Source organism: Chinchilla lanigera, unplaced genomic scaffold (genome assembly GCF_000276665.1).
Source record: "Chinchilla lanigera isolate Chin_1 unplaced genomic scaffold, ChiLan1.0 scaffold00046, whole genome shotgun sequence".
Taxonomy (NCBI): domain Eukaryota; kingdom Metazoa; phylum Chordata; class Mammalia; order Rodentia; family Chinchillidae; genus Chinchilla; species Chinchilla lanigera.
Genome location: NW_004955447.1, coordinates 4,963,463 through 4,980,345, shown reverse-complemented (window position 1 = coordinate 4,980,345; position 16,883 = coordinate 4,963,463). Strand labels below are relative to the sequence as shown.

General features: G+C 37.6%; 1 protein-coding gene across 1 annotated transcript in view; it reads right to left on the bottom strand.

The window, feature by feature from the left end:
• Positions 1 to 13,853: 13,853 nt before the first annotated feature.
• Positions 13,854 to 16,883, bottom strand: part of LOC102010210 (transmembrane protease serine 11A) — a 50,561-nt gene continuing 47,531 nt past the window's right edge. The window contains exon 9 of the mRNA XM_005392828.1: positions 13,854 to 14,503. Coding sequence (XP_005392885.1) covers positions 14,342 to 14,503 — 162 coding nt within the window. The 3' untranslated portion in view covers positions 13,854 to 14,341. The remainder of the gene's footprint in view (positions 14,504 to 16,883) is intronic.

Below are 16,883 nucleotides of genomic sequence, written 5' to 3'. Positions count from 1 at the left end.
GTTCCCTTTACTAGTAAGTAGTGGCTGTCTCTGTCTCTTCTGATTGCTTTTGGCTTGAAGTCTTCTCTGTCTGAAAATAGCATAGCTATTCCTGGTTGTTTTCAGGCTCCAGTTGAATGATCATCATTTTCCACTCTTTCACTTTAGGTTCACATACACACTTTTGGATGAAGTTGTCTCCGTGGACAATAAATACATAGTTGCATTTTGTTTTTTGACTGAATCTGATATTCTCTGTATTGATTGAGGAGTTGAGATCATTGATGTTGAGAGTTGCTCCTTATTGAATTCTGAAATTGCATTATTTTTCTAGTGCTGATTCTTTTATTTTTCCTTTTGTTTAACTGCTTTCCCAGTTTGTTATGGAGTAGATCAAGAATGCCCCCTGAATATCCCCATGGGCTCAAAAATGGGACCTGTGGAAGGTGATGGATTGTGGGCACATTACACTTGGCTTGCTGTGGGAAGGTGAGGTCTGGCTGGAAGAGGTGAATCACTGAGGTGTGACCTGGAAGGGTAGCTCTCCCTGCCCAGCCCCTCCCTCCACTCTCTGCTTCTTGGCTGCCACGGCGTGCGCACCTTCTCCTCCCTCATGCTGCTCTGCCATTCCACCCTGCATTGGACCAGCTGTCGATGCACTGAAAACATGAGTCAAAATCAATTTCTCCTCCTTTAAATAGAGAGTGTCAGGAATTGTGTCCCAACAGTGAGGAAAGTGAGAGAGATTTCAGAAATAGGAGTGGGACCTTCTCTGTCAGGGTACCTGAAGTTTTGGAGATGCCAACTAGAGAACCCCTAGAGGGCTGTAAGCCATTCTTAATGAAAGATTCTGGTTTGACCTCTGAAGACCAGAATCTGACAGAAAGGCAGATAGGTAGGAACAGGCTCAGGAAATCTAACTTGGGAACTATGTAGGACTCCATTGGCAGTTGGACCCCTGGCTATGTGTGTTATACTCTGGCAGAAAGGAATGTCTGCATTTGTTCATGTCCTGAGACCTTTCAGGATACTGAAATTAAGGGTAGTGGATGCATTAATCTGGTAGAGGACATTTCAAGGAGCATAACATTCAGAGAGTGACGGATGTTTGCTGCTTTTAGCTAGGTTTATACTGAAAATCAGAAGCAAATGCCATCTAAAAAATTTCCTATTTTCCTGGAAAGGAAGAGCCAGCAAAGTAAGAGAGGACAGTCTGGTTGCTGAAAAGACAGCACTAAAGGAAGCCCAGAACTTCACCACAGGGCAATAGGACAGATGTCCTGAAGACATGTAAGGAAAGTACACAGTACACTTCCTTCCTGGGTCTTCTCTTGGCGGCCATGATGTGAGCAAGTTTTCCTAAACCATGTCCCTCTGCCATGCTGTCCTGCCCAGTGCAGGCTGGCCAAGACTGAAAATGAGGGCAAGGATACACCTTGCCTACTTTAAGTTGTGGGTGTCAGGTGTTGGGGCCCAGGAATGAGAAAAGTGATGAAAACACAGGTAAATATATGCTCTCTTTGGGCTTTTTGGTGCTGGTGGGCTCCCTGTCTCTGTCCAGAATTGCTTCATATATTTTCTGCAATGATAGGTTAGTGGTCATGTAGTTCCGTGGGACTTTTTTGTTATGAAAATTTTTTACTTTTCTGTTAATTTTGAAGGTTAATTTTTCAAGATAAAAAGTCTGATTTAATAAAAGTTTTCTTTCAGAGCTTGAAAAATTATCCTTCAAGTTCTCTGAGGCTCTAAGATTTGTGTTGAGAATTCCCCACTTACTTGGATAAACTTGCTTGTATAAGTTTCACTTTATGTGCTTGCCTAATAGTTCTTAGTGTTCCATCCTTTGTTGAATTTCTTGAATTTTGATTATGTTGTGTCATGAGGAGGTTCTTTTCTGGCCATGGTTATTAGGGGTTCTATCTACCTCTTGTAATTGAATATGGTATACTTTCCTTAGATTTGGAAAGTTTTCTGTTATGATTTCAATGAATAAATTGCTTATACCATTTGATTTGCTTTCTAATTGTCCTTTATTCATATGATTCCAAAGTTTTATTTATTGATTATTTGGGTCATCTAGCAGTTATTGGATCTAGCTTGCATAGTGTCTGTTTTTGGGGTATCACTGAGATTTTTGGTCTACTCCATCCACTTTGTTTCCCATTTCTGATACTTTGTCCTCACATTGGTCAAGTCTCCTATATGCCCTTTCCACTGCCTTTTTCATAGCATCTTTTTCTGCCTTTTTCCTTTTCATACTTTCTAATTCTTTAGCAAAATGAGCATTTGTGTTTTGTACTCTTTTGTTTAACTCAATTAGTTTTTTGTTTTTTCTTAAGATTGTTGAACATTTTAGTAGTAAAATTCTTTTTTTCTGTTTATTTAAATAAACTTTAAGCTCACTAAATATTTTATGCACTGGCTTAAAATAAAAGAATTTTAAAAGAGTAGGACACGAGAAACAAACAAATACAGAAGTAGAACAGTAGCAGCATACCAGTATCACGAACATAAACAAATCAAAGCAAGAACATTCAAAGTTATACAAGGTCTCAAGACAAACTAATACAAATCAATAGTGGTTGTTATGTTGCATATTGCTATCCTCAACTACATTGCTCAGATTATCGGATGTAAGAATGAAAGATTGCTCAAACCATTAAAGAGAATAAGGAAACAATTCTTCAATAAAACCTTAGAGACAATACAGAGTTTCAGTAGACAAGATGGTAGGAGTTTACCATTGTAATTCCATTGCATATTGTCACCTTCAAATCAGTTGCTCAGACCACCAGACACAAGCATGCAAAGCAATCAGAACATAAAAAATTGTGAGCATTAACTGTTCATTTCAATATACCATCAGACAACAGCAATACAGTCATCACAGCTATTCATATATATATTTATATTTTGCCTGCCTTCTTTCTTTTTTCTTCTTTCTCTCATCCCAGTCGTTCCTTCCTTTGGGCAATTTCTTTCCCTTTCCTATCATCTGTTGTACGATTTGAGTTTTACCTAGTCTTTCAGGTTCCTACACCAAGAAGACAATATGATGTTTACACATGTGGGTCCCATTTATTTCACTTATGAGTATGGTCTCTAGTTGTGTCCATTTACCTACAAAAGCCTTGAGTTTATCTTTTTTAATAGCTGAGTAGTACTCCATTGTATAAAAATACCACAACGTTTTTATCCATTCCTCAGTGGATGGGCATCTGGGTTTCCATGGTTTAGCTGTAACAAATTAATGTAACAATATAAACAATATATGTAACAATATAAACAATATATGTAACAATATAAACATGGGTGCACATATATCACTGTGGTATGATGTTTTCAGTTCTTCTGGGAAAATACCCAGAAGGGGAATAGCTGGGTTAAATGGGACTTCCAATCCTATGAACGTATTGAGGAGTTTTGGGGGTCTTCTATGTAGAGTATCATGTCATCTGTGAATAATAACAATTTCACTTCTTCCTTTCCTATCTTTATTCCTTTTATTTCTCTCTCTGTCTAATTGCTCTAGGCAATATTTCCAGAACTATATTGAATAGGAGTGGTGACAGTGGACATCCTTGTCTTGTTCCTGATTTTAAAGTGAAAGCTTTCAATTTTTGACCATTTAGTATGATGTGAGCTGTTGATTTATCATAGATGGCTTTGATCAGCTGAGGTAAAGGCCATCTATTCCTATTTTCCATAGGGTTTTCAACATGAATGAGTGATGAATTTTATGGAAGGCTTTTTCTACATCAATGGAGATGATCATATTTTTGTCCTTGCTCTATTGACATGGTGTATTACATCGATTGATATGCATATATTGAACCATCCCTGCATTTCCTGGTATGAATCCTACTTGGTCATGGTATATAATCTTCTTGATGACTTGTTGTATTCTGTTTGTTAGTATTTTATTGAGAATTTTTGCATCTATATTCATTAGGGAGATTGGTCTGTAGTTCTCTTTCTTGGTTGGGTGGTTGGGTCTTTCTCTGGTTTTGGTATCAGAATAATACTTGCTTCCAGGAATGAATTGGGGAGAATTCCTTCCCTTTCAAGTTCATTAAAGAGTTGGAGAAGAATTGGTGTTAAATCTTCCCTAAATTTCTTGTAGAATTCAGTTGTGAATCCATCAGGACCCAGGATTTTCTTCTTTGGCAAGTTTTTAATTACATTCTCAATTTCACTGGCTGATATTGAGTTATTCAGAATTTTTATATCTTCTTCATTCAGCTTTGGTAATTCATATGTATCTAGAAATCTGTCTATTTCTTATGTGTTTTCCACATGAGAGTAAAGATTTTCAAAGTAGGTATTGATGATCTTCCGAATTTCTTCAAGATCTGTAGTGATTTCACTCCTTTCATTCCTTATTGCATTTATTTCAGTTTTTTCTTTCCCTTTTTTGATAAGTTTGGCTAGGGGTTTATTTATTTTATTTATTCTTTCAAAGAACCAACTTTTTGATTCATTAATTCTTTGTACTGTTTTTTAGTCTCCATTGCATTAATTTCTGCTCTGAGCTTTATAATTTTCTGCCTTCTTTGGGCTCTGGGTTTGACTTGCTCTTCTTTTTCTAGGAACTTGAGGTGCAGCATATGATTGTTTATTTGTGCTTGTTCTGTTTTCTCGAGGTGGGAGTTCACCACTATAAATTTTCCTCTGAGGACTGCTTTCATTGCATCCCACAGGTTCCTGTAGGTTGTATCTCCATTTTTGTTTGTTTGTAAATAGTGTTTAATCTCTACTTTGATTTCATCTGTGACCCATTGGTTGTTCAGGAGGGTGTTATTTAATTTCCAGCTGTTATGGAGTTCTTTTGTTTTCTTTTGTCATTAATTTCCATTTTATTGCACTATGGTCTGATAGTATACATGGGAAAATTTCAATTCTTTTACATTTACTTAAACATGTTCTATGTACTAGTATATGGTCTATTTTAGAGAATGTCCCATGTGCAGCTGAGAAGAATGTGTATCCTGATGCTGTTGGGTGGAACACTTTGTAAAGGTCTACTAAGTCCATATGTTCACATGTTTGGTTAAGTTCTGTTATTTCTTTCCTAATTTTTTGTCTAGTTGATCTATGTCTTTGTGACAATGGTGTGTTAAAGTCCCCTGTTATGATTGTGTTGCTACTTATTTCATTTTTCATGTCTGTTAGAATTTGTCTTCTATAGGTGGGTGCTCCTATATTTGGTGCATAGATGTTTAAGATTGTTATCTCTTTCTCTTGAAGCTTCCCCCTCACAAGTATGTACTGACCTTCTTTATCTGTTTTGATGGTTCTTGGTTTGAAGTTCATGTTGTCTGCAAACGGAATAGCTACACCCACTTTTTTCTGGGTTCCTGTTGCATGGAGTATTATTATCCATCCTTTAATTTTCAGTCTTTGAATTTCCTTTTGAGTTAAATGTATTTCTTGTATACAGCATATAGTTGGGTTTTGTTTCCTAATCCACTCTGCAAGTCTGCTTCTTTTGGTTGGTGCATTGAGACCATCTACATCGATGGTTATAACGGATATGTACTGGCTTATCTTTGTCATGCTATTTTCTTGCTGTTGGATCCTCCTTTCTCCCTCTGTTTAATTGCTTGCTCTGCTTGGTGGTTCCTTTCTGTTGTTTTTCTTGAAGTTGTGGTCTGTTTTATCTCTTTCTAGTATATCTTTTAGTACTCTTTGTAAGATTGGTTTGGCACTCATGAATTTCTTCAGTTGTTCTTTATCATGAAAATATTTTATTTCTCCATCAAATTTGAAAGATAGCTTTGCAGGGTACGTCAATCTGGGTTGGAAGTTGTTTTCTTTCAGTATGTGAAGTACTTCACTCCAAGCTCTTCTTGACTTGATGGTTTGTGTTGGGAAGTCTGCTGTGATTCTGATAGGCTTTCCTTTATAGGTGATATGTTTCTTTTCTCTAACACCTTTTAATATTCTAAGCTTTTGTTGAGTTTCCTGGATCTTGATCACTATATGTCTGGGTGTAGATTTATTTTGGTTAGGATTAACTGGAGTTCTATATGCTTCACTTATCTGGATGTCCGATTCTTTTACCATGCCTGGGAAATTTTCTGCTATTGTTTCTGCAAATAGTCTTTTTATGTCATTTGTGTTGACACCTGCTATTTCATTAATACCTATTAATCTGACATTGTTTCTCTTTGCTTTGTCTTGCAGTTGTTGAATTGTTATTTCCTGGTTCCCTGTTGTTTTCAAGAGATCCCTCCTTCTATGTTCATTAGTGGCAATGCTGTCCTCAAGGTCTGAAAGTTTATCTTCAGCTTCATTCAGGTGGTTTTGCAAGCTTTCAGTGGAATTTTTAAGTTCCTGGATATCTGTTTGCATCTGTTTCATACCTTCTAGTTCTTTTCTATATTGTTCCCTGAAGGTTTCATTGAGTTGTTTATGCTCTTCTATTTTCTTGTCTATGTCATCTTTGGATATGCTGAACATTTCTTTCATTATTGTTGTCATTTCTTTTTTCACCTGAGACATTATTTCTGATCTGATGTCTTCTATGGCCTGATGGAGTTGTTTCTTTACTTCAGCTGCTATCATTTGAGAAATTTCAGGTGTATGACTTCCAGGTTCTTCTGTGTTGATGCCTCCTGGACTTGCTTTGAGTGGTATGGAGGTCTGGGATTGCATTTTCCTCCTTTGTTTTGTCATTTTTGAAGAACCAGAAACTCCATGTAGTGCAGTCTCACTGTCCTGATTGGTTGTAAGTGGCAGGGCGAGAGTGTGAAGATCCCCAGTGCTCAGTGTAGCTCCTGTGCTGGTGAGTGGGCTGACCCCCGGACATCTTCTGGAAGCCCAGTGAGTCTGGGCTCTGCCTCTCTGACCAGCATGCAAGGAAGGTGAAACCTCGGGTGCCCTCTAGGGCCTTGGTGGCTACCTGCCCAGCCCAGGCAGACACACTATGGGTGTTGCGGTTAGCCACCGAGGCCCCAGAGGGTGCCTGGGGTTTCGCCTGCCTTACACGCTGGTCAGGGAGGCAGAGTGCAGACTCACTGGGCTTCTCGAAGATCCTTGCTTATGTTTCTTCTTTTATCTTCTCAAATATTTTGATCATTTGGTTTTTGAGTTCTTTGTCTATAGCTTTGTCTATTTTAAAGTCTGTGAAATCAGGTTTGGGGGAACTAGGGGCTCTGAGGACATCTTGTTGCCTTACTTTTTCACTTTTCTGTTGTTTTTGCACCATGGGTTTACAATTAGTTAGGGAGGAGAAACTGTCACTACTGTAGAGATCACATTAGTTGGATTCTGCCTCTCTGTGATGTGTTCTTGGGTTTGGTTATGTTTGGGTATTTATATTATTTTGCAACCTATTCAGCATAATATTTGAAGGTCTTTGTGTGTAACATTCTTCTAGAGCCTTGATCCCCACAACCACTCAGAGAGGTAAAAATGGAGCACAGGAATGCTGATGCAAAGACAAACCAGATAAGGACACATAGTAAAAGCCAATTCAAACAACTATGACAACATTGAAAATAGAAAAAAATTAGCAATAATAATAGGGTCAAAATTAAACCAGTTTGCAAGGAGCCAATCTACAAGCTTGTACTGACAAAGATGAAAAAAGACATAGAATTAGGTTAAAATGTGTGTGGGGGACCTGGGGGCTCTTGTCTCCCTTCAACAGAGAGCCTGAGTGCCCCATGCACCTTGGCTTTATTCACTCAGACACAGGCACAAGAAAAAGCAATTGGAGTAACATGAAATTCATTTGTCTCCCACCATCCATGGTACATATCTGAGTAAATAACAGGATCTCAGCTGTATGAATTTTCCCTGCAGTGTGTCAGAACACGCTCACACCACTGAAACAATAAACTCAACTCCTTTCTCCTTAGTGCTCACAGCAGAGGCCAATTAGGCCTTAATCTTCCTATTTGGTCTCTCACACCAGTTATTGAGACATTATAAGAACCAATAATAGCTACAACTATGCCATCCTTAACAATAGAAAAGAGATCTGTAGTAATAATATAGGCACAAAGACAAACCAATTATTGACATACAGTAAATATCTATGAAAAGCAACAATTATATGCTGATTAACAATAGAAAAAATTTCAGCAATAATAGAATAGTGCCAACTAAACAGCTAAACATTAATAAAGTTTAATAGTAATAGTAAAAATAGATGGGGCAGAAGAAGGGGGAAAATGGAAGAAGTAAAATTTGAAAAAGAAAGAAAGGAAAATGAGAAAGCATAGAGACTGGTCAGATAAAAATTCAACAAAAGAATGAGAGAAGTTAATAATATTAGGTCACAGTAACATAAAAAGATAAAAAGGAAAAAAATAAAAAGAATAAAAACAGAGAACAGGACAAAAACAGAAACAAAAACAACACCTTGCAAAAGAAAAAAAAAAAAAAAAAAACAAAGAAAAAGAGAAGTCCAAAAAATTTCTCTACATGTTTGGATGAGTAGTTTCTTTACGGGGGCTGTGGTATTGGAACTCACCTGATATGGGTGTGGCAGGGTGAGTCACACTAGGTCCTATTTTGTTTCTATGCCTACTTATGCCTATGTGAATGAGGAGGTCTACACTGCCTTTCCCACTGGGTGTAGTCAGCAAATGGCATCCTGCCTTAGGACTTAGGGCTTTATTCATTCCCATGGCTCTTATCTCTAAGCAGCTCTGTGGCTTGTGGGCTCATGAGGTTCCTCTCTTGCTTTGGAGGCTCCTGTATCCACCCTCCATGGGATAGGGCCACTGTGCAAGCTGAGGCTTATACCTGATCACACTGGCAAATGGGAACAGCAAACAGACCACTGAACATTGTTCTGCAAGTAGGCAGCATGGGCACCAAGTAGTCACATAGATGTAAAGTCTTCAGTTTTAGACTCAATCCCTCAGAAAACTAAAGTGTGGGACTGCCTCATCCTTCACAGCCTGGCATCACCACTACTTAGACTTCTCAGAGGATATGCAACTAGCTTGCTCCTTCTATGTGACTGTATCCTGCCTGAGGTCATCTCCCTCCCAGTCACTGTGGGAGGGTGACTCCAGAGGTCCTAAAGTGTAGTTGCTATGTGACTTCTGATTCTAGAGCAGCTCGCACTTAAACAATAAACTCAACTCCTTCCCCAAGTGGCTTTTGATTACATCACTCTCAAGCAGGGAGGAGCCTGAGGTGAATTTCTTCTTCAATTCTACTCTATCATACGAGTCACTTTCAGAGTAAAATTGTACGCTACACTTACAGTTTAAGGTACACATGGATTTTAGGGGTTGGTGCTGATGTCAATTATTCCTCTGTGGGGCAGCAGAGCTGTGCAGCTTACTTTGTGTTTGTGGAGAAAGGAGCCACTCCCAGGAAGCTGGGGTTAGTGCTCCAGATGCTTCATTATTTTCTCTGTGTTGTCTTCAGTTTCTCTGTGGTTTCTAGTTTTCTTCTTGGCACTTTCTTAATTCCTGGAGCTCTATTTTTTCTCTGCACTAATTTGGTGTTTTCCAGGTATCTCATTTCTAGGTTGCAAAGTAATTGTATTTTGATGCTAGTATTTACTCTACCATTTTTCATCCCCCCCATCCTTTGACTTTTATAATCCCTGGGTTATTTCTTAGAGATACTTGTGAGCTGTTGAATTAACCTTTCATGATTTCTTACAAGTAATTTTACTCTTCTGAATCAGTGATCTACTAAATTATTTTTTGTCTTCCAGTCCTGAAATTCTGTCTTGTGATTGCTTATGTCTACTAGCATGACTTTAAATTGTGTTTTTCATTTCCAGAATTTCTATTTAATTCTTTTTAATAACCTTTAATTCATTACTAAAATGGTCACTTATAGCCCACATTGTGTTCCTTAATTCAATCAGCTGCTTGAAAGTCTATGAACATCTTATTAAATAAATTCTTTTTCTGATTATTTGCATCCTCTTTGAGCTCACTGAACATCTTACATATTTTCTTATTTGTTTTTTCTTTGACCGCTTCCACCTCTTAACTCTTTCATTTTTGAGTTCTTTGCCTGAAACATCCTTCATTTCCATATCAAGAAGATCAGCTTTCAGAGAGTTATGCATTTTTGAGGCATCTTATTGTCTTGTTTTCTTATGATTCTTTAGCTTTTCTGTTGAGTGTTGTACATAAGATTGGCTAGAAAGCACTAGCAATGAACTGCAAGGGAGAACAGCTAGCAGAAATACCAATGTCCAAAGAGTTAATCATATACTAATATGAAGTTCAGAGCTTATTTAGCAAGTTTTTACCTTACTGAGTAACCCAGGAATACAGAGGATTAATAGAGAAACGATGAGAAAGGGCTGAGAGAGAAACAATGAGACAAAAAAGAATTTTAAAAATAGCTAAGAAAGGAGATGAAGAAATGGGTGGAGGAAGGAGGGAGGGAATGAAAAGGGAATGAAGATGTGTTATGTACAGTGCCGACTCCCCACAAGTACAATACTGTGTACTATGCAATGCACTACTAAACTAAAAAAATTAAAAATAGATAGAAGAAAAACCGAGACCACAAAGACTAAAATCAAACAAAAGCAGACAAAAGAAAGAAAGTAGTTTTCGAGGATATTCTTTTTATACCCACAGAACAGGGTGGAGGAGAGGACTTCAGAGGATGTGTGTTGGGGGAGGGGAATAGTTGCACTGGGCTTCTTCAGCTGGGGAGACTTGAACTCTTCCAAGGCTGAGTGTTCACCTGAGCTGAGTTGAAAGCAGCGCTGCCTCTCATTCTAAATGCCCCTAATCACTGGATTTCATCTAATGGGCTGCTCTTTCAAGTTGCCTCCTATGACTGAGTTTTTGTTTGCCCCAAGTATTATCTGATTACCTTGGTGAAAACCTCCTGAGCAACTCATGAGCCTTCAGCCCACCAAAGTGGTCAGTGCCTAATTTGGTCTTTCCCTAGCCATTTATCGAAAACACACTCTGAGTAGTGCTATAAATTCTGTAGAGGATACAAAAGAACGAATGAAGCCTTAAAGCTTATGGAACTTGCAATCATTTTAAGAGATTATCAAAGGACAAATGCAAAGTATCGGGGGTGGCTTCAAGGACAAACAAACACACTCAAAGAAGTTGTGATGAAGAGTAATTTTGCCTGAGATAATGAGAAAAGTATCCCTGGCAGAGGTGACAGGTGAGCTTGAGTTTTAGAGCAAAGAGAACAGTAAGAGGGAAGAGAAAGATGTGTTCAGGAAATGAGCAATAGCCAGTGTTCCAAAAAACAGAACACAAGCAAAGGAAAAAACTCTACTAGTTGTTGACAGTAAAAGGATCTATCTTTCAGGCAAAGTGGAAATTAGTAAAGATTTAAGAGCAGTGGAATAAAATTATCAAATGTCATTAACCTGGCAGCAGTTTGTTAGGTGAATGTAGTAGGGAGAGGTTGAAAGTGGGGAGACTGGAGATGAGATAAAAAATGGACGTTGATAGTAGTGAACTGTTAGTCCAGAATGTTCCATAGATATTGAAGGTCATTACTTATTAGATTGTACAATACCCTTACTTGGTGGTATACTTTTTAAAAAATGAACTATAGTAGAATAAAAATTATTAGATTTCACTGCATATAGTAAAGGTATGTATGCGTTTTACTGGGCATACATGGAACTATGATATTAACTGTACTCTATTTCTTACTGTTGATTGTGCTCAAAGTAGAGAAACTCTTATCAGAAGATGTTTTTCATAAAACTATCTTCACAGTAATTATAAATGATAATTTACTGTGTTCTAGGCAAAAGCATGAGTAAAATTACCACCATCATTACTATTATTCTTTGGGCTGTGCTGGAGATGGAACTCAAATCCTTGGACATGTTGGTAGAGAGAAATTCTACAAGCACGATGTGTACAGGAGACCAGTCTGTATTCTGTATTTGAAATAGCTGCTGACTGAAGTATCACTTATTCACTATTTCCTTCAGAAACATGATGGCAAATGTTCAGCACATCAGTGTAATTTTTTAATAGTCTTTGTCATAACCTTTTTTTTTTTTACAAATGATTAACTGCCTTCAAAATAGTGGTTTGCAATTGGGCACAATTTTATCCCATTGGGACGTTTGCCAATTCCCACAGGCATGTTTATTTAGCACAATTTGGGGAGAGGGTATGCTGAGGGCCTTTGGTAGGATACTACTATATATTCTATAATGAATAGGGCATCCCTTACACAAAGAATTTTCCATGCCAAAATGTCAAGAGCACCAAAGTTATGTAATCTTACTTCCAAGTGACACAAATTTGTCGTGAATCAAAGAAATGTATTTCTTTACAATTAAGCGATTTGAAAATTCACACTTCTGCCCAAACATGGACTCAGTAACATTGTTTGTTGAATGCTCTGATCACCAACTTTATTAGATTTAAAATGATATATCTATATCTTCTAACATGTGGTCCCAAGTTAGATCCTGAACACACAAAACAGTTTATAAATATGTATTTCACAACTCCAATATCATTCTTCAATCTTAGCACCAAAAGTCAGAATTAAATCTTACCACCACAACACATAGTAATTTACATGCTTGTGTACGCTTATTTATACGAAGAAGCAACTTGTCCTCAAGTGAGGTCAGAGAATTGGCAGCCAGCTGCTTAAGGGAGTCATTTAAAATTATAACCTTAAGTATTTCCTACTTTAAAACAGCTTCAATAGCTTTTACTGAAAACTTCATAGACCCAATGATTTAGCAAATGTAGGCAATCATAAAGATACTTTATAAGAAAAAGACATGCAGAATTGACTCCTGGCTTCAGTTTTCTTAACCACAACATAAGTGTATGACTTGTGCAATCTTCTCTAAACTTTAAACTTTCATGAGCCTAAATTATGGGTAAATTTTTTGTGAATAAGTTACAAATCTCATCTGGCTTACTTTAGGGTTGTTCTGCCTTCTCAGTAGGACATGAGGGAAATGATAGAGCAGTTCCATTGTCCGATGGTTTGGCTTTTACTGTGCTACATGAGTAAATAATAGCCTGCAAGCTCTGATGTTTCACAGGCATTGCCAGGCAGAGCGATGTTTCTGTGAAGCCTTTCTTCAGTGGCAGTACGGAAGACGGCAGCCTAGCTCTCCTAATGACGTCATGAGACACTCTACTTAGGAAGTACGTTTTCTCTTTCAGACCACTTTGTTCCCACATTCCATGTGATAGGTATCCAAAATTTTATATTTATTTTTTAATATAATTTTTTAAAACACTAGGGATCTATGATTGCAATAGCACTCGATAAGGGCTAATTGGTGGCAGAAATTTAGGGGACAAACTTTTCCTTTTTAGGTAGCCAAACAATATTCTTTAACTCTTCTGGGTGCTAGTAAATTCTCAATTATTTTCAGCCATTTAACCTTACAACAACAATGGACAAAATCTCCCCCTGGTGATCAACATATGTCAATGCATCTTTAGAATAAATTCTTGTACCCTTATCCTGGACCCATAAAAGTTACCATCACCTTCCCCCAAATCTTCATAGCAAAAATACATTGGATTAAACAATTGTGCTGTTAAGTGTGCTGTCTCTGACTATATCTATAGGGTGACGTGTGTGTGTGTGCATGTGCGTGTGAGTGTTAAAATAATCACAAAAATTTAGAGGTTTCTTCTACCAGACTTTGTTTCATATATATGTATATATATATATGTTACACACATATATATATGATATATATATATATATATATATACACTGAAAGACAGAAGCCAGTAAAAATGATTTCTACTGAGATTCCTGGCATGGAAACTAATCATTAACTATGAGGATAGAATACAGAATTTCAGACAAACATATATATATATATATATATATATATACACATATATATATGTTACATATATATATACACATATTCTCTATAAAAATGCCTAAGATGCTTTACAAGTGGCAAATTTATTTCTTGTGGAGGAAAAATATTTGGAAAACATGGGAGAATAAGGAAAATGAAAAAAGCATTCGTGAGTTCTGGAGAAATGACAGAGAATTGTTGAGTTTCCTGAACTCTTACAGTTCAAAACGCTCCTCACTGACTCCTCTGGCAAAGATGTCACAAGACTCTCACAGACCATCTCAGGCATTTGTATTCCTCTTCATTATCCCCCAGTTCACTCGATTTAAAGATCCAAAAATTCCAGCTGTAGTTTTCAAGCCAGGGTAAAGCGACCCATTACCTTACAAATAGAAAATCTCTTATAAATCAGCTATGACTACTGCTTAACCAATGTGACTCCAAAAGAGATCATGTAATATGTTTCATGTTGCCAGGTTGTCACTTAATCTCACTCTGTTGTACCACGCCCACTGAATATCTGGATTTCATAGATGTATGGCCTGCATACAGCTCTTTCTTTTTAGCTTTTATGCTGAGTTAGAGGCCTGTTTTCGAAGCAATCCAGCGTCGGTAATAAGTCACTTCTGTGTAGACTCCAGGTTTGTTCTTTTGACCACAGTTATCTCCCCAGCTCACAATTCCAATGAGATACCAGGTATCAGTATTATCTCTTATAACTAACGGTCCCCCAGAATCACCCTGACAATTAAAAAGAGAAAAGAAAAACAGAGAAAGCGAATCAGCTAAACATAAAGCTTATTATTTAAGATATTTTGATGAACTACACATTCTATTAGTTGACATTACACAAGCAGATAATCAATATACACTAATAAACTCACACATGGATTTCAAAATTATAAATAGCTTTAAATTTCACTTTGCATATTTTACATTAAATTTTGCTTTTGTTTGAGTAACCAACACATAGTTAAAGGCAAAAAGAAAGAACACGGAAAGGAATCATCTGTCCCAGATTTCTCATCCAGAGTGGTCCCAAACATAGACATTTTATGCTTAGTAATTTTCATAGCATCCACCTCCTTACCACCAAATAATATGCACAACTTGCTCTCTCCAGGTTTAGATGGTACAGACTGATTTTCTGCTGGGTATGTGAGGGTTTACTTTTTCCAGAGCCTTCTTGAACCACCGCTCCCTGTCCCCCAACAGTGTCTTTATATTGTAGATCTCTGGTTTTAGTTAAATTAACAACTAGTGTTTAATATCCCTTTGTAAATTTTATTTATTGATGAGTTGACTAACATATTTTGACTGTATTACCTTTTTTGGCAGACTTTGATTTCCTAGAATTAAAAACATGTTCTTTTGCATTTGGCTAGTTTTCTATATACCTGTGGCAAATGTTTCATGTTCAAAAATATCCACCAACACCTAACATTATTTTTACTAATATTCCATGATATTACATAACATGTCAATTCTTTTATTTCCTCTGAAAATGTCCCCATGTCTCAACCCGCACTTTCTGTCTCCATCTTTGTCTCTCTCTCTTTCCCTCTTGTTTTTTATACACACACTTTCTTCTCTTCTCTCTTATAATGATTACTTCAAGCCTGGTGTAAGGCTGACTCTGAGACTGTTACTTTTCCTTTGTGTTGAATGCACAAATATTTTAGGCCCCTTAACTTTCATTTTCTTGCTTTCCCCCTCATTTCATTGAGGCACCCTCTCAGGTGGATTCCTAAGAAAGATGGTATGACTTGGACATTTTTTGAATCGTTGTTTGTCTGAAATTCTTTATTCTATCCTCATAGTTAATGATTAGTTTCCATGCCAGGAATCTCAGTAGAAGTCATTTTAACTGGCTTCCTTCTTTCAGTGGTACTGTTGAGGAGTCCTGTGGAAGTCCGATGGGTCTTCCCTTAAAACTTTAAGGTTGTTCTCACTCTCTCCAGGGTTCTGACATTGTATGTTACTGTACTGGGAGCAGCAGTCAGCACTCCAGGTATTGTGTCCATTACCACGTGGGCCCATTTTTCAGTAAGACACACATACACATGCGCTTCAGCACTACAAAGCTTTGATTGTCTTTGATAACACACGTTCATGTTTTCTGTTGCAGAACTTCTATTCATTTGGTATTTGGCACTTTGGTTTTGGCACTAATTTTCTTACCCTTTCTTGTTTTCTTTTATTTTTCTTCCCTTCTTTTTATCTTTTCTCAGAAATTTTTTTGGTTTTATATTCCAACTCTTCTACTAGATCTTGAAAAGTACCATTATATTTTTACTACACGCCTGCATCTGACTCAACTTGCTCTTTGGTTCTAGAGGCCGGAGTGGAAGCTCTTTGTTAAGAGATCAACAGGGGTCAACAACATCAGGGATTGTTGGCTGTTGCTCTTTGTGGTGATAGGGAGCGCTTAAATCCAGCATGTGCAGGGCTTTCTGTAGACAGGCTTTTCTACCAGTGATCCGTGCCGCTCCAGCACGGAGAGAAAGCTGGAGGTGCTGTACTCACAGGAACCAGGCATGGAGAGGTTAAGGGCTACTTCCCATAGTCCCCACCTTGTCAACCTGTAGCGCCTCTGCTCTCTGTGATGTATGGTGTTGCTGAGTTGCTGAGTTCATAGGGCCTCAGATTTGACTGCTCTGGAGAGCGAACTTTCTGTCCCCTGAGTGTGTTTGGGGGTACTGATGCTCTGAGAAGGCGGAGAAAGTGCTCACCTGGCCAGTCAGGTTGGGAAGAACTAGGGGTGCTAAGTACTCTCTTCACTCTCTGTACCATTCTCTGTGAAGAGAGTACTTAGCCATTCTATCTTCTAGCTCATCTCTGGCCCTAATCTTCAATGTTATCTGGCCTTCAAAATGTTGCCCTTTATTTAAAATTGGTATTCCATACTCCGCCACCCAAGATGTTTGTTTTAAACTCACTTTGGCTAAGCCAGTTAAAACACCTGCACTTTTTCTACCATTCTCAAAAATTTTGCCAAAATCTCTTTTTAGCTTTTTTTTTGTTCTTATTGGTTAATAATGTAAAAAAGTACAATTTACAGCTAGTCAGAAAATCATATTTTGTAGATACAAAGCAGTTTTCCAAAATGATTATCTACTTT